The sequence below is a fragment of the Malaya genurostris genome, chromosome 2, assembly GCF_030247185.1.
Source record: "Malaya genurostris strain Urasoe2022 chromosome 2, Malgen_1.1, whole genome shotgun sequence".
Lineage (NCBI taxonomy): Eukaryota > Metazoa > Arthropoda > Insecta > Diptera > Culicidae > Malaya > Malaya genurostris.
The window spans coordinates 79,101,133-79,124,568 of NC_080571.1; the positions used below are offsets into that span (position 1 = coordinate 79,101,133).

A 23,436-nucleotide genomic window follows, 5' to 3' on the forward strand; every position below is an offset into this window, starting at 1 on the left:
CTTGCCGGAGTTCTTAAAAATATCACACAACCCGAACTAAAATATGCCTTGCTTAGATAATTGAAATTGAATTTTTAGTATTTCTTATAATTTTATCGACTGTGCATGGTGTAAATGTACGGGGCTCTTTTTAATGCTAAACCCTTACACCATTACCGAAACCCACACAATAAGATTTGATTGAGTTGTTCGGTAATTTTTTGACGAAAACTTTCGGTAATCAATAGAAGTAACCCATCTTCCGATACATGGATCTTGTTTTAACAAAAATTATGCAAATACTTACCGGACGATCAGTTTTCGCAAGTTTTTATTACAGAAATCTGTTAGTAGATGTACTATTCATACGGTAAATCAGAATAGTCGCCGAGTACGGTAAAAATCATACCGTCCAGGCACGTACCTAGAGAGCGGCCCAAGCCGTACTCCTCCCGAAATCAAAAAAAACAGTTTGATGAATATTATTGGGCTGTTGATCTTGCAGACTCCACCGACACCGACAGTATCAAAACTACATAAAATTGAGGTTAAAACCGGGGTAAAATAAATGACAATAATTATAGTACATTCATATTATGAAATATAAAATTGTAAGAAAGATTCTGCAGATGAGAAAGACATCGTGCTGCTGGATCTTGCACATACTTGTTAAGGAGTAAAAAGATAAACGCAAGCGCACTTCGAATGCATGTTTGGCTGGATCCATTATTATATACCATAGATTATATTATTATATACCATAGAAAAGAGTGATTACCCAATAATGAACTGAAGTCGGCACGAGTGCTTCCCAAACGACACGAGTGTCTCAAAGGAATCTCAATGGTTCGGAAAGATCCACCTTGGTCACCTGAATAGGCTTCTTCGAGCTATTATCTGGTCCTCAAATCATCGCTGAGAAATTGAAAAGGAACCTTAAATTGAAACCAACTGTTAACTGTTTTTCGTTCTCCACGAAGCGTAGTAAAGAAGTTAGCTCGGAACAGCTTTCAAAATCTATCGCATCATCATGAAGTCTTGTGGATAGTTGTGCACCGATTTTATTTAAATACTCAATATTGAAACTTACAGTTGGAGAAGATCTGTCTGTTAAAAACGCGAGCATCATTCTCGATCGCGAGCTCTGCCTGCCTGTTTGCCTGCTTGCATAAGTTTGTACGATGTTTATTGGCTCAAGAAACTTTACAGAAACTTACACTTGCTTTCCAGATGTTTAATATAATTCCCTCGCTTCCAACTCGACCATAGAGTCCCATACAGATACACAACTTGTCACAGATTATAGTCAGATACAATACCACAGGCCCCTCCCGAAACGAAATCTTACGGGCCTGATACCGTGCGTATGGTAAAATTATCTTCCAATAACCGAACCTCTGTAAATACTGATTGTCGTGAAATCTAATTGTCAAACAGTTAATAAAATTTTCAGTAAGTGTCTTTTTATTGACCAAACGAGAAAAAATCTTGAAGGATTCTTCGAACGGATGGAGGTATAGTACACAAGTTAAAACATTAAAACTACTCAAAGCTTTTTGTTTACCTACTTGTAGGCAGAAAATAATGTCATATCACTTGTGCAGTTTGTAGGGAAGTCGACACATTGTGCAGTACACTGGAAGGCACTCATAATTCCGGTCGACCAGGACCTTTTTTTCTCAACACTTTTTCATTTTTCGTGGATATGCAGTGCAATATAACCACATCAACGGCTGATTTGAATCTTCTTCATTCGTTCCTGTGAAAAAATCCAAATCCGCAAAACCTAATCGTAAATTGAAAATTTGTGTTGTTTTTTCAGATTCGTTAATACATTCAAATCCAGAATTTTAACCAAAAAAAAACAAGTACAAAAAAACGAACCATTCGTTAGATCCATTTGGTTTACAGTTGACGGTAATTGTTTGACAATTCAGCAATTACCGAACAATCGGTAATCAATTCACTCCAGTTCAGCAATTGAATATACTGTAAAAAATAACCGGATTCTGTGAAATTTTCTAAGTGTATAAGATTTGATTCCGTTGTTCGGTAATTTTATTGGCGAAAACTTTCAGTAATCAATAGAAATAACCGATATTTCGGTACATGGATTTTGTTTTACAAAAATTATGCAAATTTTTACCGGACGATCAGTTTGAATTGTATATCTTTTTACAGAGTTCTGTAAAAAGATATACAATTCATACGGTAATCAGAATAGTCGCCGAGTACGGTAAAAATCATATACCATCATACTGATTGTCTAGAAAACTAACTGTCAAAAAATATTAAAATTCACAGTAAGTGTATTTTTATTAACCAGACATAAAGAAATCTTGAAGGGTTCGTCGAATGGAATAATAGTTATTTGGTATAGTGATCATTTGGCATAACAGTCATTTGACATAACAGATCATCATGCTGCTTAATAGAATTTTCTCTAATTTACTGTGATTTTGAAAGGTCTAATGAAGCTACGCCTCATCGTTTTTAATAACCTGCTGTCCGACCTCGCTGCCGCTCGTTTGGACTTAACTGAGGGATAGCCCCTAGCTTTGGGTAATCCGGGCAATCGCCCGCAACTAGACAGTGGAGATTTCTGCGGGACCCCCCGCAGTGGCCGGCGCTTCCGACGGTAGGTCGCCGCCGCACTCACGGCCTTCGGCCGTCTCGACCTGAATCATCTATGACGAACAGAACATTGGGCTAGCACTAAATGAGATGCTTATGTAAAATGATAGTGTGATATTTACTACAGAATTTAAAAAAAATAAGAAATAATTCTACTTCATCCAAAAATCACTGATATATTGGGACCGAATATAAAATTCACACCTTTTATTCGAGTTCAAGTGAATTATCGATAAGATTCAAAGTAACGACGTAAGGTTAGCTTGCTATAATAGACTATATGTGGAAACAAATACCGTTTTCGTTTTTGAACCTACACGCGGGCGACTCTGACTCCGAGTAAAACGAACACGTGGTACGCGCCCTAAACAACAACTCATGAAAAATAGAATTAAAAAAACTCGGCTGGATGCGTGGTGCGACCCGAGAAAATTTTCAGAGCGAAACTACGCGATTGGAGTCCGATCTAGAGCTCAGGTTGCTAAAACAAACATATCAAACGTTGTTTGGGCGACTCTGGGTCAGCTTTCGGGCTGCTCTGATCAATAAACGAAAACGGTATAAGAAAGCTTTGAATTTAAATAAATGTAGCTAAGTGATTTCATACCCAGACTCCATTTTGTCAGACTAACAAAGCTTGAAATAAGCTTAATTGCCTTGAAAATTACAGGTAATGATCATTCCTGAAATTTTGTGAAGTTGGTTCGTTCTGGAAAATTATTTTCGTACGACTGGTTCATTCTACTAGATGCTTTTCTGGTAAAAGATCTGTTCCGGTCAACTTCATTCTGGGGAATGTTATATCTGGAAAATGAATTCTAGGAAATGGTTTTCTGGGAAATAGTATACAACCTCATATCACTATGTCCACGTGACGACAACACATATCGTTCGAGGGTAATTCTGAACTCGTTGGATCATGCATTGTTCTGGAAGGCGTTCATAATTCCGGATAACCGGAACATGAATTCGAATTTTTCCCAACATTTTGTTGGGTTACAATCAACGGGAGTTGTTTGACAATTCAGTAAATTTTTTATTATAAAAAGTTACCGAATTTTGCGATGTATTCTAATTGTGCAGCATGCTGACAACCAACAAAAGTATTCAAGTTCCCATTATAATTCCTTATGAAATATTTGGAATTTCCATACTTCTCGTGGGAGCCACAATGCTTGAGAATTTCTACGAATTGGGAACTCTGCAGGTTCGATTTCTTCCACCAACGAACACAATCAGTTTTGCGATACATATTGTCAACAAACCAACATTTTGAAAGAAAATTGTTTTTTTTATTGCATGCAACATTCAACTTACAGAACTCAATAAAACACTATTTTATTTTATAACGCGTTTCCCTGTAATACGTAGTGGACAATGGCGAACTTATCTGCTCAGCAGCTCCAGTGGAATGTGACCCGTTTCTCCTAGGTTCCGAAGTGTGACTCTGCCGTCGTTCATAATTGAGATCCACGTTAACGACGCATGGCCTAGTGATATTCTCAGCCACGCCTCAGGCGGTAGTTGTAGAGCTCGACAAACAAAATATCGTATTACATTTGCATGGCACACAATTAGGGTGTAGCTATCCTGTTTTTGATCCGCCTCTGCTCTATGGAAGTACTTCCGAAAGGCAGCTTCGATTCGAGCTCCATCTTCGAAGAACTGCTACGAAAGCAAAAAAAATCATTTTACTAAATGCATATTGTAGTTCACAAAAATATTTACCGATATCTCTGGCCGCCAGTGACCAACAGGAGGTTCCGGTGGAATCGGTGCCCCTTCTTCAAGCATGACATCATCGTGCATTTTCAGTTCTGGTAGTGATAGTGATATTATCTTGGCAGTTTCCTGAGCTCGTGTCATCGTAGAGCGAATAATCTTATCGAAATCGATTCCCAAATGTTTGAGACGATCTCCACTGAGAGCGGCCTGTTTTCTACCTTTCTCAGTCAAATAACGCTCGGAATCGGTTCGCCCATCCATATTGTACTGACCATGACGGACCAAAATCAAATGGCGGGTTACCTTCGAACGCTTCTTCTCCAGTTTTTCATTATACCGATTTTGTAGGCTAGGATCTGCCGAGTCGTCCACCGGTTTGATTAAACTTGCAGGATCTCGACTTTAAAGTATAAGGGTTATATTACTAGTTGAAACTGAATAATTTCACTATTACTTACTGATCCCAGTTGTGATCCCATTTGCCACATTCGGAAACTACGAAATTAGTAGTCCAAGAATTATGAACCTTTCGTTCCGATAGTACTTGCGAGCCATACCAAAAAGCAATCGCTCCACCGGCAGCACCGATGGCCGTCGTTGCAACCCGTTGCATACGCGACCAAGAGCTCATTGAAACTTTTGTTGTTGAATTCACACAAAATTATATTAAAATTTTACTATTCAAATAAACGATTTTTTTTACAATATACTCTAACAAAGCCGGTTTTTATCAAACTAAAAATTAGACAGAAAAGAATTCAAAGCAGAGATGCCAGGATTTCATAAATTTACAAAGTAGTAAAAAAAACTTTGATTGCTTCAGAATAGGTAAGTAAATTTCCGAAATCCGCCAATTCATTCGAATTGCTATTATAGCTTGCGATTACTGTAGAATTTCCAAGTTAGAATCGAAAATCTCTTGACAAATCTCTTTAATAGGTAACAAATTTGGAAACCTGGCAGTTCGGATTCAAAGAGACAAAAATGCGTCTTTTGTGCAAGTAAACAAAACGCTACGTTGCAAAAACGCTTGAACAGAACTCTCAGCTGTTCGAGGCTACCCTGTAAGAGAAAAACTTTCAACGGTATTCCTTCGATGGTCAAATACGTGGGACCGTCAGTCTGATGAATGAATAATAAATCGTCCAAATACATTTACCACAGAAAACAGATATACAGGCTCGCATGTGAACTGTGTGTAAAATTTGCTCAAGCACGTGGCGAACACTTGCAGATGTCACCACGATCAACACAAGGTGCAACCACGATTTGGGTGCCGCTTTCACATGAGCCACAGTTTTTTGGTGCAACATTCACTCACGTTAGATTTTTGTTTTGCTGTTGGTTAAAATGACAAGTTTATTTTTGTTTTATTCCGATCGAATTCTCGTGTGATTTATGCGCTATGGAAATTGAGTTGTCTTTAACACTTAGGAAAATCGTGTGGTAAGTGTAAAAATGGTTGTAGTTGGAATATTTCTATAACAGGCAGGAGGATTTTGTTATCGTTCCGGAACGTAGTGGAACGTTTTGAAAGATCGCGGCGAACAGTCGAGTAGGTGGCAGTAGTGTTTCCAACGTATAGCAAATTTGAAATTTACACAGGAATTTGAAAAATTTTGTTCGAGCCTGTATATCTGTTATCTGTGCATTTACCTTTGAAATGAGCTGCAGTGAGATTTAGGCTGAACGATGCGTGGAAACTGCATAAGGTTGTTACATGGAATTATCTTTGAAATTGTCACTTTCTGGGAAGTATTGAAACTATAGGTCCAAATATGAAATATAAAAATCAACCGATTTTATAAATATAGTACTTTGCTGCATATTTGCTAGCTTTAGCCAATGATTATCTTTGAACGGATACACATCGACTGTGCAGACCACCATCTACGTCAAGAGAGTGAAACTATAACTGGTGTTTTGTGTTCAAGTAAAACAGCATTACCTGTATAGGGCAACGGAGAAATGCAACAATTTCGGCCAATCGAGATATTTAGTTTCTGGTTATTGGCATTCGAGAGAATAATATCGAAAAGTGAACAATTTATCCAAATCGACCCTTTTTAAGGGCTATAAATGTTTATAAGAGAGCTATGAGGATTACTTACCTGTTCAAAGTGAAAATAACAAGAATAGGACGCCGTTCGTTGTGTAAACTTTACCATAAATGAGTTCAACAAAACCAGCATTCAACTGCTCTTCTTTCGAGAAAAATGCACCGAACAGTGTTCAATATCGAAAAAAATTCCACAATTCTATGTAGCATAATGATTGTTCCGTTCGTCAAAATATGCAAATCGGACTTGAAAATATTCATTTTAGTGCACCGCTCGCAAAAATGACAGAAAGAACTTATCAACTGTTTAATCTTGATTAGTATCAAAAGCAAAGTCTTGGCATTACATTGCTTTTCTGAAATTTAACCTTTCTGTTTCAGCAGACTTTGCAGTCGATTCATAGCGTTTAAAATCATTACATGGCTAGTACTACGATCCTACTGACACTAATGCCGTTTTCGTTTATTGATCAAAGCAGCCCGAGAGCTGACCCAGAGTCGCCCAAACAACTTTTGAGTTGTTTGTTTTAGCAACCTGGGGTCGCTCTAGATCGGACTTCAATCGCGTTGTTTCGCTCTGAAAATTTTCTCGGGTCGCACCACGCATCGATGCAAGTTTGTTTTTCTTTTTTTTATGAGTTGTTGTTTAGGGCGCGTCCCGAATAAAAAATATTATAGAAAAACAATACGATTTGCTGTTACAAAACCTTCCACAATTTTGCTTTAACCATTGAAAAATATTTTAATGTATTGTATTACACTATTTAATTGAATGTGAACATGCTTTTTACAATAGAATGCATAGGTTGTAAAGTATCGTAACAATTTTCTCATACATGTTTTCTTGGAAAACAATCAAATGTACAGTTTGCATATTGTTTGAAACACCACGTGTACAATAAATTCAATTGTAGAATCGTAGAAACAATAAATTGAATCGTCGGAAATGAAAAAAATCTTGTCAAGATACAATAGCATGTATTGTAACCCATAGATCTAATTGTGAATCAATTAGCGGCCCTTACACGAGTCATTAAAAATGTCATTAGTAAAAAAAATATCATTTTAATGAACGTGTAGTGGTGCACTAATGACGAAATTTCTAACAAATTTGAAATACGGTATGAGAATCCTACCAGGTCGGGACTCGAGAATAGACTGTAAGATCAGTGCCCTATAAAATAAACCGCCAATTCGAGCAAAATTTTACTTAGAAACATTCAACATCTTATGAAAAGTTACAGTTCAATGTAAATTATAGGCTCATTTGAAAAACTTCTCCGAGAAGTGTAATTTATTATGTCAGCTGTTTTTCAAAAAAGGGCGAATCTAACATTGACATCAAATGGAGAAAAACATCGATGAATGTTTCTACTTTGGTTTCAAATCCTACTTAGAAATTATCGTATATTCTCAGATCAATTCATCCACTGAATAAATCAACATAAAAAAGTTTCGCTCTTTTCCGATTAGTTTATTTCTATGCTTCCTGTGTGAAGTATGAAGTTACACCACAGACATGAGTAAATTCTTATATATATAAATTTTCGTGATTCACTAGTTCCATCTATATTGTACTATTTACTATCGGTACACCCCTTGTGTTATGTAAAAGTTTTTTTACTAGTTGGTTCCCCCTCGTTTGTCAACACCGATCAGCTGCTTGCAGGGGTGCCTGATTTCATCATAATATTTGAAAATTAATCGTCACAATAAATTATTGGATTACGTTGATAGTACATTTAACTTTTTTAGCGATGTTACCTTAACCATATATTTTTCTCAGCGTTGTTCATCTAGACTATTTTCGATTGTAATGTGATCAAATACAAATTATAATACGGAATACTTCGACAAATTTTCAAGGACACATTTTGCATCGTGCGGTACACTGTCATGATACATTGTCAGAGTGACAATGTACTTTAACGAGTTTTCTATAAAACTAGCAACACTGAAGGTTAAGAACAAATTCACCATGGTTACTGTTTATTGTAGTGAAAAATAAACTTGAACTATGTTGTTGTGTATGAGATATGGTTATTCTATATCGGATTTTGTTTTTTGTCCTCCTTGGCTTTTCAGAAATTTGCTCCTTGGCTTTTCGGAAATTGCTCAGTATTACATGTTAGAATGTCTCGGCACTGTTCACCGAATCGTTAAGGTAGCCAACCGTTCTTTTCGTTGCAAATCACTCCCGTCAGAGGAGTAGGAATTTTTCCAACATCTGCTACATGCGGGTAACTTTTACGTCATAATACTAATAGAAAATAATTCAAATAATAAGCTTATCAATCGTGAGAGAAAAACTGCTGTGTCTGCCACCGTTCGGGCTATAATCAATTTGTCTGGGTCACGCATAGATGAGTGACTATTGAACAATCCAATCAGCGTGGTCACCACGAGATAGCGTTATGGTGATTGTTTTGACATATCCCATGTATTTAGAAAAAATTTTGACTAATTTTTCCATTTACTTGAGTTTGAAAGAATGCAGATGACAAAACCTTACAAATATGGGTAAGAAAAACGATTATTCACGTGTTGTCATCAAATATATGATTTCAAATTGTCCTACACTCTTGACAAACTCGGATGAAATTTTAAATTTTCAGTTCACATACAGATTTGATTCAGATGATAAAACATGAGTAAATAGACTAGTCATAAAACTTTTGATCATAATTTATCAATTATTTTCAAAATCCAACCCAAAAAACGAAGAATATCCCAGATATAAAAACAGTACCCAACCTCACTTTTTCGAATTTGGTATTTCATGTTACGATTTCTCCATAAATATCAATCAAACATACCACGGAAAGTTACTGAATCATTAATGATCGATTTTTTTTACCAAATTTTCACACGTTTTTGTATGTTAGTATTCGATTTATAAGAAAAAAAATGAAAACCCTGCATTTTGTTCGGATCTTCAAGCAAAATCTGAAAATTATCACCATCGCTTAGTACAAAGCTCGCCACTCGGGCAGCGCAGCGATCGCAAAAGAGTTGGTTGGATTCTTCAATTGGGAAAACGCATACACAGCTTGCATTTGTTTCTCTTTTAACTTTTATTTTATCGTGTAGAGCGCTAATCGCTGTTTCCGTGGTGCGTATACGAATCGTACCCATGTTCCACGCAAGGCCCGTTTATGAAATAAAGTCCCATCACTGCCAAAATATATCGCAATTCTTCATCCATCGATTAGCTGGAGTGTACCTTTGAATTTGTTGCAATACAGCAACGGAAAACATAAACAAACAAACTTGTTTAGCGCCGTAGCAACTAGCATAAAGCGTTGCCAGAAACGATCTCCTTCCACATTTTCAAACAATCGCAACAAAAGGGAGTAATTTGCTAGGCTTACTTGTTCAGGCTGTGAACCAAACATTGGCGGTTCGTTTGTATGGGACTTAGGGGTATTATTATTTGTATTTGATGTGATTGTGACCAGAAGCAAGTAAATATTGTAACACAAGGGGTTTGATTTTGTATTGGGGATGAGAAGTAGGCACAATTCTTTATATAGTTTTGGCAAATTGTATTATATCTGTATCCTGCACGAAATTCGCATGGACGTATACAAGTTAATACATTACAGGTAATTCTGTATGAATGGCAACTCTGTTGGTGAATGAAAAAAATAAACAAAGTCTAGATGACAGACGGGATGTTTTTGATAGGGTAGCGTGGCGCCATCATGACATATGCGAGTACTGTCCCAATTGAAGGAAAATTCGAAATGACCATTAAAATGATTAAAGAATCCAATTTGAGTGTCCTGTCTGTTAGTCTGTGGTTACACCATTGCGCATTTGTCGTGAAATTGGCTGGTTTCCACGAATAAGACAAATCTGCAGGTAATTTTATGGTCTCATTTACTATTTCCAGTAGTAAATGGTACGGAAACCATCTAAAATTAAAAAATAAATAGTTTTTCTCTTCCTTACTAGCAATTGAAGTGTCGCCCTGTTTGTTGGCATGGAACACACAGGGCGAAACTTCCGTAATCAAATGGAATGACAGTTTCACCCTTTATAGTTCTTTGTATTACTAAGATTGCGGTTTTGTAGAATCCGAATTTTTAGGAAAAATTGTAGGATTTTTAAGCATTAAATGGTAGGAGAGAGAAAATCGATTTGTTCACTTTTGTAAGATTCACCCTTATTTGAAAAACAGCTGAACTTAGAAAGCATTACAAGGCTATTCGCAATATCTATGTATATCTACAACTAAAATATGTCAAGCACAACGCTAAGCTCTAGTTATATTTTTTGAGCACAAATTCGAAACAGATTGAAAACGGCTCGACGAAATTGTTTTAAATTAATCAATATTTGAAACACGAATAGAACACTGTTTAATTTTTTTTTTGCCTGAATGTCTGTAACGAAATCTAACAGACGAGATGTAAAAGAGTCGAATAACATTTCAGAATGGATCAATATAAAGCTTTGAATATTTTTCACTGAATAATACCTACAGTTGCATTTAAAAGTGCTGAAATTCTAGAAGTTCCTGTGAAATGTTCATATCGTTTTCGAAATCATTAATTAAGTTTGTTTGTTTCTGATTAGAAAAATCATAGTGAAATGACACAACACCAATACATTAACAGACAATATATAGAACAGATATTAAATCATCGCGATGAGATCATCAAGTCAGTTTTATTTTTGGCAGTTTTAAATTATATGACAGTTTGTCATTTTAGAACAGATATCCATCATCGCGTTGCGAATAGCCTAAATATATTTACTGAAAAGATCCTTAACCTCTGCATCTCCGAGCAAGTCTAAAATATTGTTCATTATCCGGGAAAAATATTTTTAACAAACTAAAAATACCTATAAGTTTCAATATTCACAACTCAAAGTTTTTTTTAACAATAAAATGGCGCGATTAGGCAAGCTTTCTTTTCACCGAAAGCGTTTAGTAAAAATCACTGATGCTCAGCACTATTTACATATTTTTCCTTGTTGATTTACTTACTACTGAAAATCGGCGAAATTTTTAATTAATAGTGTAGATGCGATAACCCAAGTAACCACGGCGCATTATAAATTTACATTAATTTGAGCTTTAAAAATTCGCGAAATGTTTGATTAAATGCAACGGAGTTACACATTATAAAACAGAAAAGCATATAGCATTGAATGTCGATATGTAGCACGGCGAAAGGTTGTTGTAAAATAATGCTCAGTTACGTTTTGAATGCAAATTTAATGCACATTGCTTAAAAGTATGTAGGATTAGTGTAATTATACATTAACAATGTAAAAATAGAGTTGTAAATGTGCCGTGATATAATGCATATGGTTACTTGAGAACGTTTCGAGGTTTACAAAAAACGCCAGTAAAACAAGAAATAACTTTTCAGCAAAGTGTGAATTACCGTCAACTAGTGAATGTTTTTCCGAAATCGGTAAAATGGAACAATTTTACAACATTTTTTGTAAAAATAAATTTTACATATCCAAACTGCTAAAAAATATACCGAACATCAAAGTTTGAGTTTGTTTTGTATGACAAGACATTAGGCGAAATTTTCTGGCGGAGACGGTGTTGCATTGTTGTTAGACCTTTGATGGCTTTCTGACAGAATGCCGGCAAAAATTGCTGGCAGACATAGCTCGTCGTCTGTATATACCTTCGCCTCACGGACCGCTTATTGTTCAGGAGTGGCATTACGTAACTAACTCAAATCGGCTTCTGCGTACAAGCGTTCGTACAAATAAAGCCGTTCGTTTCGAGTTTCATAATGCCAATCTGGGTTTCTATTCGGGATCGGAACTCAATGAATTTTTCAAATAGGCGTTTCTGAAACCTTTAATTTTCGACCATTAAATCTGCGTAGCCGCATCACAATGATCGAAACAGAAACTACCACTTGCTAATACGCTTATTTGGAAATTTTCTCCGAGAGATGTGAATTATGTAAAAGATTTTTTTCTGTGTGCTAATTTTACTAATCAAAACCGCTGGGCATAAACGTCAACTTTAATGACATTTGTGTCGAAAGAAAGATAAATAAAGAAGAAGACACAATCAAGCGAGCGAAACACAGAGCGAACGGTGATGTGTGTGCTGATTGGTGAAAAAGTGACTAGACAAAATTTCCTCATCTACCTACAAGACTTTGAAGCTGTCTGCTGATTCACAAGAAAACAGAAAAATCTGTTCACGACGCGTGAAAATCAGCAAAATAAAGCGATAAATCGTGTGTGTTGTCTGCGGTTTGCACGGACACAGCAAAGTTTCCTGAAAAACGAGCAGCCGAAGAAAAAATCGAATTTTGTTGCGTCGGGGGGAAAAAAATCTGTAGGTGACTCGCACTACGTATATTTCGTCGTCTCAGCAAACAGGCAGAAGCAACGAAAGAAAGTACTGCGAATAAGCATTCAATCGCGCAGTCGAAAACAAAAGCCTTTGTGTTTGGCTATCTGCTCGTCGGGAGACATCGAAGAAAAACGGCCTCAAAAGTGGAAGTTCAACAAGCAAAGAGGAAGCAGTCCGATATGGAGCTCACGCCGGAAGAAATTCGAGCTAGACGTTTACGGAAGCTGGAAACAGGAAACACTAGACCATTGCCCGTACCAGCCAACAGTGCCCCGTTGGATGGTCAACAGCCGGAGACCCCCAGCCAGGCTGTTCCCGTGGCATCGACTCCCACCGAGCAAGGTAAGACTGCAATTGGAATTGCATTAAATGCATTATTATGCGAACGTAGATAACGTACGTACACGAAGCGTTCTGCTTTATATTTTGGATTTTTCATCTACGCCTTTCGAGAGCAGTGCAGCAGTTGAGTACTGGGTGACCTAGTTTCTTTCGATTGACCTGAGTTGGGCAACCCAATTCTGCCTGACAGCAGATGGTTTAGTGGATTTTGCGGTTTGAGAATGATGATGGAAAGGTTGGATTTAAAATAATAATTCAGATTCGATCGAGCAAAAGATACAAACCGAATTTGATAGCTTTCGAAACTGTTTGTCTTATTCGGATCAGTTTGAATAAGGGGTTTTAATTGCCAAGCCAAGTAATCCACTGCTGTTTTTATTTATTAGCAAATCCGAAAAAGAAGCCACGTGACACACCTTGATTACGTTTCTCTACTTATTTATACGTAAGCAAGGCGTCGAATATTGTTTAATGAAATCATAACATGTTTTAGAACACATTTAAATGAATTTTATTCTACGTGCCGGCAGTCGTCATTGCATTAATTTCAAACTGAGATTTTCATTACTTTATACCCGGTAATGCGGAGCAGCTTTCTTTGATTTGGGTTTGGATTTCCCTGTCCATATGCTGTTCAAAGTAAATGTCTTGGAGTACGTTCTATTTGAAAACATAACGTATTATTTACAAGCGTAGTAACAAGTTCATGCCCGTATATTTGTTTTTAGGCGGAGATTCAAAACTTACTTCATCCCAGACAATTGATTTACAGATAAGTATTGCCTTGCGTCTGTCACTGAGAATTGATTGTGTCTCGAGACGCTTGTTCCAAAAATTTTCGACTCGGGGGATTGATTACTGATCTATAGCAGTATAACGATTCTTATGTCGTCTTTCATCGAATTCACTCGTGAAGTGCTTTGCTCGATTTAGGAAATTTTCGTGCAGACGAGCAATCAAAACAAGTGCACTGTTTCATTGATTTGCACCACACGAAAAAATGCTACCGAGTGATAAGCAGGAAGCAATAACCAATTTTGTGTTTGCAATTCAAATCAAAAGCGCCATAAAAACACTCATAGGCCAACCAGAATTGAATTAGATTTTACTGCGAAATCCACAAAGAAAAATGTTCTGGTTTTTTAACAAAAGTGCAATTGAATTGTTCAAATCTTGAATCTTTTAACAATATCTGATACTCTTGCATGAAAACACTGCTTTGGAACTTCTACGAAAACTTTTTTAAGGCACATAGTGGTGTAATGTAATTTATCATATGTACTATCGTAAATGTAAGTTACTGCGGAACTTAAAAAAAAAATACAAGGATTAGCCCCATGGGGTTGTTCGAGCAACCAAAATTTCTTATGATCTACAGTCAAACAGTTCAATCAATCGTCACACTTTTGAATCCGGAATTGCACGAGAGTCTGCTTAGATTGATCTTGATTAGGAACCAACACCGAACATTGGTTGGTTCGATTTGTATTTGTTTTATAGCCGACAAAAGCTACACCAATATCCCAAATGTATGCAATTATATCTTTGTACATACTTGCGATACAGATTTTGATATTTAAGCTTCTCTTCGCCAAGCATGTGTTCAAGTTTTGTATGCAAGCAGTTATTTTTATAGCGTTAGGTTACTCTACCATTCTGCGATTTCGGTTGAAGCGATAAACTTTTCTGATTATCAATCGAGTTCATCTTATATAAACTAGTAATTAATGTTAAGCGATCAAAATTTACCCTGGGTAGTTGTCAATTTCTCAGGTAATTGTATGCACGAACTGGTTCGTGATGCTGGATGTCACAATCACGATGTGAACCCCTTAGACGACATGGAAAAGCGGTACAAAACTAACTTCAAACGGAAAGCCAAGGAGTCCGCGGATGTTTCTGCGAAGATTATCCGGGAGGTATCGTCTCTGTATCCTCCAATAATACAGACTCGAGTTTCCAAAGAGTCCCAAAAAATGATAATTGCGAGACAAAGGGGTTCAATCGGGAGTGATTTGCGCATTGATCAAGACGGCGTATTCGTTATCCCGGAAGAACTGAAGAAAACGATGAATGGGCAGCTTTTCCTCCAAAAGTATGTCCGTTATGATAAAAGCCACATTATATTTCTTGCAACAGCAGCTAATTGGCAGCATTTGGCCAATTCGAGATATTGGCTTGTGGATGGAACATTTGCAACCGCTCCTTTGGAGTTAGCGCAAATGTATTCCGTTCATGGGTCAATATGCTATGAAGATTATGAATCCGTTGTGCCGCTTGTATTTATGCTATTGAGCAACAAAAGTCAAGAAACATATACGTATGCGTTCAAAGCTCTGATTGATGCCAGGAAGCTGAAATAGTACTTCAGCTTACATTTATTATATCTTTCTTTGAAAAGGCTGTAGTAAATGTCGTGAAAGAAATATTCACCGAGGCGGAAGTGTTTCTATGTTATTTCCACTTTACTCAAAACATCATCAAACATCTCAACTTACGAGGTTTGAAAAACCTATACGTCAAAGATGTTACTATAAACATGGCTGTAAAAAAACTGCAGGTTTGTTACAAATTTGTACAAACTGAATATTGTTTTAATACCATTGATATTCTTGGCACCATCATTTCTTCCACATACTCGTATACAGGAGGCGTATGAATCCATTAAAGTGGATATTCCTACAGAACTGGAAGAATTTCTAGAATATTTTGAAATTACATATGTTTTAGGGCGCAATAAAAACAAACGGCCGATGTTTCACCCAGTGCTTTGGTCAAATTACAGGGCAGTTATGGAAAATTTACCCCTAACAACCAACCAGCTTGAAGCATGACACCGTCCCTGGACGGAACTGGTTTGTGATCAACACCTTTCGATGACAACAATAGTTAAAGAGGTTAGGAAAGAACAACATGGAATCGAAGGAATGATCGGGTTATGCAGGGGAACTGCCCGCAAACATCTGCTAAGAGTATGCAAAAAATATGTGCTTGAAATGTACGGAACTTTCCAAAATTAACATTGTTGAAAGTGTACCGTCGGCGTCGGCCCCAAGCAAGCAAACCGTTTGCCCGATCTGCCCGTTGAAAGAATCGTTTCGGCTTTCTGAGTTTTGGCCTTCTGAGATTCGGCTTTCTGAGTTTCGGCCTTTTGAGGTTCGGCTTTCTATGACGCACGGCTTTTTGTGTTTTCCGCTTTTTGTATTTCGGCTTTTCGTTTTCGCCGGCCTTTTGTAGTACTCGCCTTGGAGGCGGCAAAATCGATGAGTCATAGGCCGTTGTCGTTTGTCAGCTGGTGCGCGCTGAACTTCCCAATCGTCGGTCGGAATTTGTCCTCGGGGCCTACATGAGCGTTTAGGTGTCCTGGCTTGGACAACAAACGTACTCCCGTTCGAGTTGCGCGTAGATTGCGTTCTTGTCATCATCAGTACTTCCGTAGTGAGTACTGTGCACGTTGATAATGCTTAAGTTGAAAAATCGGCCTTCGATCCTCAACCCGCACATTCTTTCGTAGATCGGCCTGATCCCAGCTCGCGTGTATTACCACAGCTCTATTGATGGCATTTTTTTTCAAGGTGAATTGCATTTACGCGCAGAGTGTGGAAATCTCCACTGGACTACCCACCTGTACAGGGTCCGCCATGTAACTTTTTTTTTAAACATGCAATAAAACACAAACGGTTCATCCGATTTTAAAATTTATTTTTTTTATATTAAAGTACAATCCTTCCGGTTAATTGTGGAATATAATTTCATTCAAATGGCTGCCTCGGCTGGCCATTACGGTCGGTCCAGTTTTTTAGTACATTTTCGATTGTATGCAGCTTTATTTCAGCTATGGCTGCACGAATGTTGTCCTTCAAGGCTTGAATTGTCTCTGGCTTGTACACATAACACTTATCTTTGACAGCCCCCCAAAGATAATAGTCCAACGGCGTCAAATCACAGCTACGAGGCGGCCAAACGACATCCGAATTTCGACTGATAATTCGATCTTCGAAAACTGTGCGCAGAAGATTGATCGTAGCGTTGGCTGTGTGGCTGTGTCGCACGGAACCAAATGGTGTTCAAGTTTTCATCTTCAAGTAACGGGAAGAACCAATCGCTAATCATGGCGCGGTAGCGCTCGCCATTGACCGTGGTGGCGGCTCCTGCCTCACTTTCGAAGAAAAATGCCCAATGATGCCGCCAGACCAAAATCCGCACCAAACCGTCACTCTCTGAGGATGCATCGGCTTCTCCATGATAACGTGCGGGTTTTCCGTCCCCCAGATGCGACAATTTTGCTTATTAACATACCCGCCGAGATGAAAATGTGCCTCATCCGAGAAGATGGTTTTTTGGAACACATTCCGCAACATTACCAAGATTTTTAAAGTAAAACTGCACTATTTTCACGCGTTCTTCAAGCGTATACACAACCATTTTCGTTCAGCGCAAGGATAAAACTAAGTTTCTGTCAAATCAGAAGTGACATTAAGGTTACCAATGTCGAAATAACCGCTAGTTAAAAAAATGTTAAACGGCGGACCCTGTATAATTGGAACTACTTACTAAAACACCTAGAAGCTCCAACCCTACCTCCCCGGTACCACCGTTAAATATTACTTCGGGATGGAAGGCTATCGGCGTTCACATCGCCCTTTCCGACCTTGTGCATCGCCATGCATCGTAAACTCCTACTTTGAGCCACCCGCGTCACTCCAGGGGATCGACCAGGAGGATGTCGAGGTCGATCCGGCGATTCCGGTTGGAACATGACTTCCGGTTCCATGGCGCCTCGACGATCCAGGGCTGGTCTACTTCACGAAACTACTCGACTAGTCCCCGACGATGGTCTAGTCTACACCGACGAAAAGTTCTTCGACGATGGAAATTGTCCCGGGACCGACGCTTCCGAAACCTGTAAACGGCTCGGTCGGTCCTGTGATTCCGGTTGTAAGTTGGCTTCCGGTTCACTGGCGCCCCGACGATTCATACCCAGGCTACGTCGCAATCTACTCGTCTAATCCCCGACGAAGGATCGAGACTACGGACGGAGATTCCCTCGACGAAAGAATTTCTCCTGACAACGAATTTCGTGTTAGGCCCCGCGGGACACCCGAAGGAGTGCCGCGGTCGATCCGATGATTCCGGTTGGAGCATGACTTACGGTTCACTGGCGCCCCGATGACGCCATTTCGGTGCTGTGATTTCTACTCGGCTAGTCCTCGACGATGGAAGTTCTCTTGTAGCCGCCGCTTCCAATACTCGGCACGATCGGCAGGAGGCCTGGGTCGGTCCAGTGATTGCGGTTGAAAAATGAGCTACATTCGCACCATGGATCCTGTCCAACACACCTCCTGCAGCTTAACGATGCCAAATCCGCGATCCTTTTAGTAGATCGGCGAGTATGTGGATGCTCTCGAAGAAGTTGACAGATCGGGAGATTTATTTACCGAGCATCCAATCGCAAGTCCAATTTCGTAGAAATTGGGTCGTTGCCATTGGTCTCGATAGGTCCGTTGCAATAATTTTTTTACGCTGCAATTTTTTTAGACGCTCAGACTTACGCTGTGGTCGAATAAAATAGAAATCCGAAAGAGCTAATTCTGGGTGGTATAGCGTGTGAGGAGGCATTTCCCATTTCAACGTTTGTAAAGCTGACAATGCAATGCCATAAAGCCAGAAGATTTTGATCCACCTATCGTTAGATTCTGGTCGCTTCCGGCGTTATACTTTGCTCAAACGTATAAATTACCATCGGTTTAGTTTCCCAATTATTGTCTCGGGTTGTGTTAACAACTTATAATAAACAACACCAAATCCATGGCATCGCCTTGGATCTATTTATATGCTTACCGCCACTTGTAGACCGAATATATTGCGATCTAACACAGAATTTCTGAATTTTTGTTTTCAGCTTCAGTTCCAAGCTCAACTGTTGAAACGAGCAACGGTGATGGCAAACCAGCCGACAACAGTACCAGTGGGTGCGTAGAATCTCCTACCAAGATGGAGGAAGATGTTCTACCACCAGTAAGCCAAACCGTTAATCAGGTCATCGGTAGTTTGGAAGCGCCAGCCGATCCGGAGGATAAAGATCGTGAAGAGGCGGCGAGCCGCGAGGAACTGCAGCAAATTGTGCTACGCATTATGAATATAAACGGCAAGATCCGCTATTCGGATGCTCGTTTCGTCATAAATGCGACGGTACTGGAGAGCGCTCTGGAAGCACTGGATGCCAAAAACTACCGCGAGTTTTGCGCGGAAGTGATCATAGATGTGGTGAAGGATTTCTACGAAGGGAAGCTGATCGTCGGTGCCGGGGGAAGTAGCGCAACGCTTTCGGATGGCTGGAGCAATATTCCGTCGAAGAAGGTCAGACCGATCGACATCGATGATGTGCTGGAGCGTAGCGGTGGTGGTAGCACGGCAATGGAAATCGACAAAGAGATCGGCATCTGTTCGTCGAAGCCCACCATCAAGGCCTTCAGTTCCAATCGGGTGGCGGCACTGGACTACCTGATCAACTGTTACTGCCGGGCCAACGATCAAGTGTACAGTTATACCAAAATCAAAAAGAGCAAGAAAATGTATCTGGTGGAAATTCTGCCGGAAGTGGCCGCCGTCATCCGGCAGCAAACGCTCAAGTATGCGATTCTGTTGACGAAAAATCGCTTCCAGAATTTTGCCCAAATCGATAATCCTGCTAAGTTGATACTGGAAAAATCTCCGCTGCTTCAGTTGATGTATGAAAATAAGGTTGGTTTCAACGGATGTTTTGTACTTTTCTGCTTTGTTTCTAAATTGTGGAATTTCGTTTTTCTTCGTAGGTTCCTTCCGACTTTCTGACCAGCCTGATGGCCGAAGCCCGCAAGAAGGAAGACGATTTCGAAGCCATCTTTACCATAGTACTTGACGATCTGTATGTGGATATGCAGAATGCAATTTGCAACGAAAACATTGTCAGCGACGCGTTAAATCGGCTGAAAGAGCTGGTAGAGATCAAGGTGGAAAATACGAATCCAATCTGCAATCTGATTGTGAAGCATGTCGTTTTCCTACCAAGACTGACCCTAGACAAATACGCTGCCAGAGAAATTTCCAAGGTGTCCTTTTTGGCGCCTTTCCTGTCACTGTCGGTGCTACTGGACGAGAATCCTAAATTTGCCACGCATCACTTTCTGGAGAATGTTTGTGATCGGAATTTGGCAGCTTCGTTCCAATCGCTACTTGGGAACACCCGAAAGGTTTTGCATCAAATCTTTCTCTCGTTACTGACCAACTTGGATAGCCGTCAAGAAGTACTTAAATATATTTCCGAGATTCTAAAAACGAACCACAAACGAATTCAGTACAACGCTGACGATCGGTTTCTGGCAAAGGACGGTTTCATGCTGAACTTTATGTCGATTCTACAGTTGCTGTCGGTTAAAATCAACATGTCTCGAGTTGATCCGTTCTATCCACATCACCCGGAAGCCTTGATAGACATCGAAGATGAAACGAAGCTTAAGCTTTCATCGCAAGAGTACAGCGATTGGGTGGAGAAGTTGCGGTCGGAGAAAAAATGGGAAACTCCCAAGTTCGTGACTCACTGTTGGTTCCTGACATTACATGCCCATCATTTGGGAATCATACCCGCTATTCAACGTTACAATAAACTGCTGCGAGCTACCAAAGAACTGCAACGCATGGTTGACGAGTTGAATGCCAGCAAAAGCCAATGGGAAAATACGCCTCTCGCTCGCCGGAACAAACAGGTCCGGGATCGCTGTGTCAATCAGATCAACAAACTGTCCAAAGCGAAGCTGGGTTGTGACATCGCCGTCATTGACCCGAACGTGTTGGGTGCCTGTATGCAGTTCTATTCGTCGGTTTGCGAGTACATGCTGTATCAGATCGAGAACCGACCGATCGAGGGACCGTTCGTGAACAAACAACCGCCATCGACGTTGGTGGCCAGTGAGAATTTTTGCTCTCTGCCCGAATGGTACATCGAGGATATTGCCGATTTTCTGTTGTTCTGCATGCAGCACGGCATCGAAGTGGTCGATTTCATTGACAATTCGGTGATTACCTGGATTCTGACGTTGGTGTGTGCACCGCACCTTATTAAAAATCCCTACATCACTGCCAAGTTGATCGAGGTGAGTTCTGAAATCGCTTCTTTTTTTGTTTTGGATGGCATAATTTTTACGGTTTTTACGCGCAGGTACTTTTTGTAATCTCGCCAACATTTTTGACCTCGCTGGAGCGTCTCTATCTGAAGATCATCAACCACAAGCTAGCCCAGACGGCCCTGGTAAGTGCCCTTATGAAGTTCTATACCGACATCGAAACGACGGGCCAGAGCACCGAGTTCTACGATAAGTTCACCATCCGCTACCACATCAGTCACCTGTTCAAGGGTCTCTGGGACAGCGTAGCCCATCGGCAGGCGATCGTCAATGAGTCCAAGAGTGGCAAACAGTTTGTTAAGTTTGTGAATTTCTTCCTGAACGATACCACTTACTTGCTGGACGAGTGCTTAGAGTATCTCAAACGAATCCACGAAACGCAAGTGCTGATGATGGATGAGGCAGCGTGGAATGAGCTCGGTCAGGAAACGCAACAGAGCCGCCAACGGCAGTTGGTTCAAGACGAGCGACAGTGCCGGTCGTACTTGACGTTGGCAAGAGAAACGGTGGACATGCTTCACTATCTAACTATCGATATCAAGGAGCCTTTCCTGCGACCAGAACTGATCGATCGTCTCAGTTCGATGTTGAATTACAACTTGCAGCAACTTTGTGGTCCCAAGTGTAACGATCTTCGTGTGCGTAATCCCATGAAGTATGGCTGGGAACCCCGAAGATTGCTCAGTCAACTGATAGACATTTATCTGCACCTGAGCTGCGATGAGTTTGCTGCTGCCCTGGCTGCCGATGAGCGATCATTCGAGCGACATCTGTTCGAGGATGCCGCCAACCGACTGGAACGGATGGGTATCCGAACTACGATGGAAGTGGACAAGTTCCGGAAGTTGATCAATCAGGCCGCCGAAATTTATGTGCAGAACCAACAGAATGCGGACGAATTTGCCGAGGCACCGGACGACTTCAAGGATCCGCTGATGGACACTCTGATGATCGATCCAGTGATACTGCCCTCCGGAACCGTCATGGACAGGTCTATCATTACGAGACATCTGCTGAACAGCAGCACGGATCCCTTCAATCGACAAACGCTCACGGAGGATATGCTCATACCGGCAACGGAGCTCAAGGATCGCATCGAACAGTGGATCAAAGATTACCGCGCGAAAAAGAAACAATAAGACTTGAAGTTTTATATAGACAAGCAGAGCCCTTTTTTCATAGGTATCGAGGGAGAAAAACTCAAAAACAAAATGAATTTAAATTCACGAACGGATATACATATAGGAGTATTTATAAAAATAGTGCTAAGATAGGATTTTCACATAATATTTCGTCCTTTCTATCGCTAGCGAAAGGTTGCTGTTGCTGACTGTGTTCGTTTCTTCGTTTAGTTGTGCATCAATTTCGAGAGACGCGAGTACGAAGTTGCTGTCGAATCGTGTTTGGCTGCTGATGGAACACCTTCCATGCTGCGTTCCAGGATGCAACCGAAGCCCGAAAATCTCTTAGTCGAAACAAATCCACTGCAATAAACATAGATGGGAACCATTTTATCTCTATAGTTTTTTTAAATATTAGTTCAAGTGGTTCATTTTTTTTTGCTGCTGATTACAATAGGAACAAAAGCAAGTTCATGGGAGTGAATTGATGAGTATGCTCCGTTTCAGAGAAGTGTAGCGTGCAAGCAAGCAGTACTCAATAAAAATTAATAATACAATTTTGTGTTTGTGATTGTCTCATTTTCCGAAGTCCTTAATTTGCCAATTTTGCAACCAACGAATGTTTCCAGGGCTTACGAATTCATTTAATGTTTAATGTGTGTTTCCCGGACTTGCTAACTCCTTCCCTGGACTTCGGATGATGAGCCTGAGGGCACGTACCCTCGGCTAGTGAATGGAAATAAGAGTAAATTTACACTTCTGACAAAAAAAAACAAAGTGAAGAAGTGGGACCCAGTCACACCATACTGAGATCGATCGTTTATTTATGACGGGAAAATGTAATGCATTCTGTATGGATCGCGGATTAGATTTGACTGCAAGAGATTCAAATAAACAATTGGTAATTAGGTGGATTCAAGGGGACCACCCCTTTTGCCGTAATACCGTTTGATATAACGTCGTTTGGCATAAAATTTGATACTGCATTGGTCGTTTGGCATAACGCCATTCGTGACTGTATTCTCATAGGAGATACTGAGTCTGTGTGCGTGGGAGATTTTTGGTACTCTT

General features: G+C 39.9%; 2 protein-coding genes across 3 annotated transcripts; one reads left to right on the top strand and one right to left on the bottom strand.

Annotated features, from left to right (window-relative positions):
* Positions 1-3,883: 3,883 nt before the first annotated feature.
* LOC131427069 (serine/threonine-protein phosphatase Pgam5, mitochondrial) lies at positions 3,884-5,086 on the bottom strand. Of its 2 annotated transcripts, none has more exons than XM_058589979.1 (3): positions 4,797-5,086; positions 4,342-4,738; positions 3,884-4,278 (listed from the first exon to the last, which is right to left on the bottom strand). In XM_058589979.1, exons 1-3 carry the CDS (start codon positions 4,967-4,969, stop codon positions 4,000-4,002), a joined length of 849 nt encoding a protein of 282 aa, XP_058445962.1. In that variant the 5' UTR covers positions 4,970-5,086; the 3' UTR covers positions 3,884-3,999. The 2 variants fall into 2 exon arrangements, with proteins under 2 accessions (XP_058445962.1, XP_058445961.1); XM_058589978.1 differs by having other exon boundaries at positions 3,884-4,281; positions 4,797-5,085.
* Positions 5,087-12,454: 7,368 nt separating this feature from the next.
* On the top strand, positions 12,455-22,922 carry LOC131428418 (ubiquitin conjugation factor E4 B). The gene is made up of 4 exons (XM_058592366.1): positions 12,455-13,082; positions 18,985-19,826; positions 19,898-21,214; positions 21,280-22,922. The coding sequence occupies exons 1-4, from the start codon at positions 12,920-12,922 to the stop codon at positions 22,381-22,383; spliced, it is 3,426 nt and encodes a 1,141-aa protein (XP_058448349.1). The 5' UTR covers positions 12,455-12,919; the 3' UTR covers positions 22,384-22,922.
* The last annotated feature ends 514 nt before the right edge of the window (positions 22,923-23,436 follow it).

Excerpts from the sequence above, each read along its gene's own strand:
- LOC131427069 (XM_058589978.1), bottom strand. The coding sequence starts at position 4,969 with ATGAGCTCTTGGTCGCGTATGCAACGGGTTGCAACGACGGCCATCGGT. Across the intron at positions 4,739-4,796 it reads TGGGATCACAACTGGGATCA|TCGAGATCCTGCAAGTTTAA; the intron begins GTAAGTAATAGT and ends TATACTTTAAAG. Across the intron at positions 4,282-4,341 it reads ACTGGCGGCCAGAGATATCG|CAGTTCTTCGAAGATGGAGC; the intron begins GTAAATATTTTT and ends TTGCTTTCGTAG.
- LOC131428418 (XM_058592366.1), top strand. The coding sequence starts at position 12,920 with ATGGAGCTCACGCCGGAAGAAATTCGAGCTAGACGTTTACGGAAGCTG. Across the intron at positions 19,827-19,897 it reads AGTTGATGTATGAAAATAAG|GTTCCTTCCGACTTTCTGAC; the intron begins GTTGGTTTCAAC and ends TTTTCTTCGTAG. Across the intron at positions 21,215-21,279 it reads TCACTGCCAAGTTGATCGAG|GTACTTTTTGTAATCTCGCC; the intron begins GTGAGTTCTGAA and ends TTTTACGCGCAG.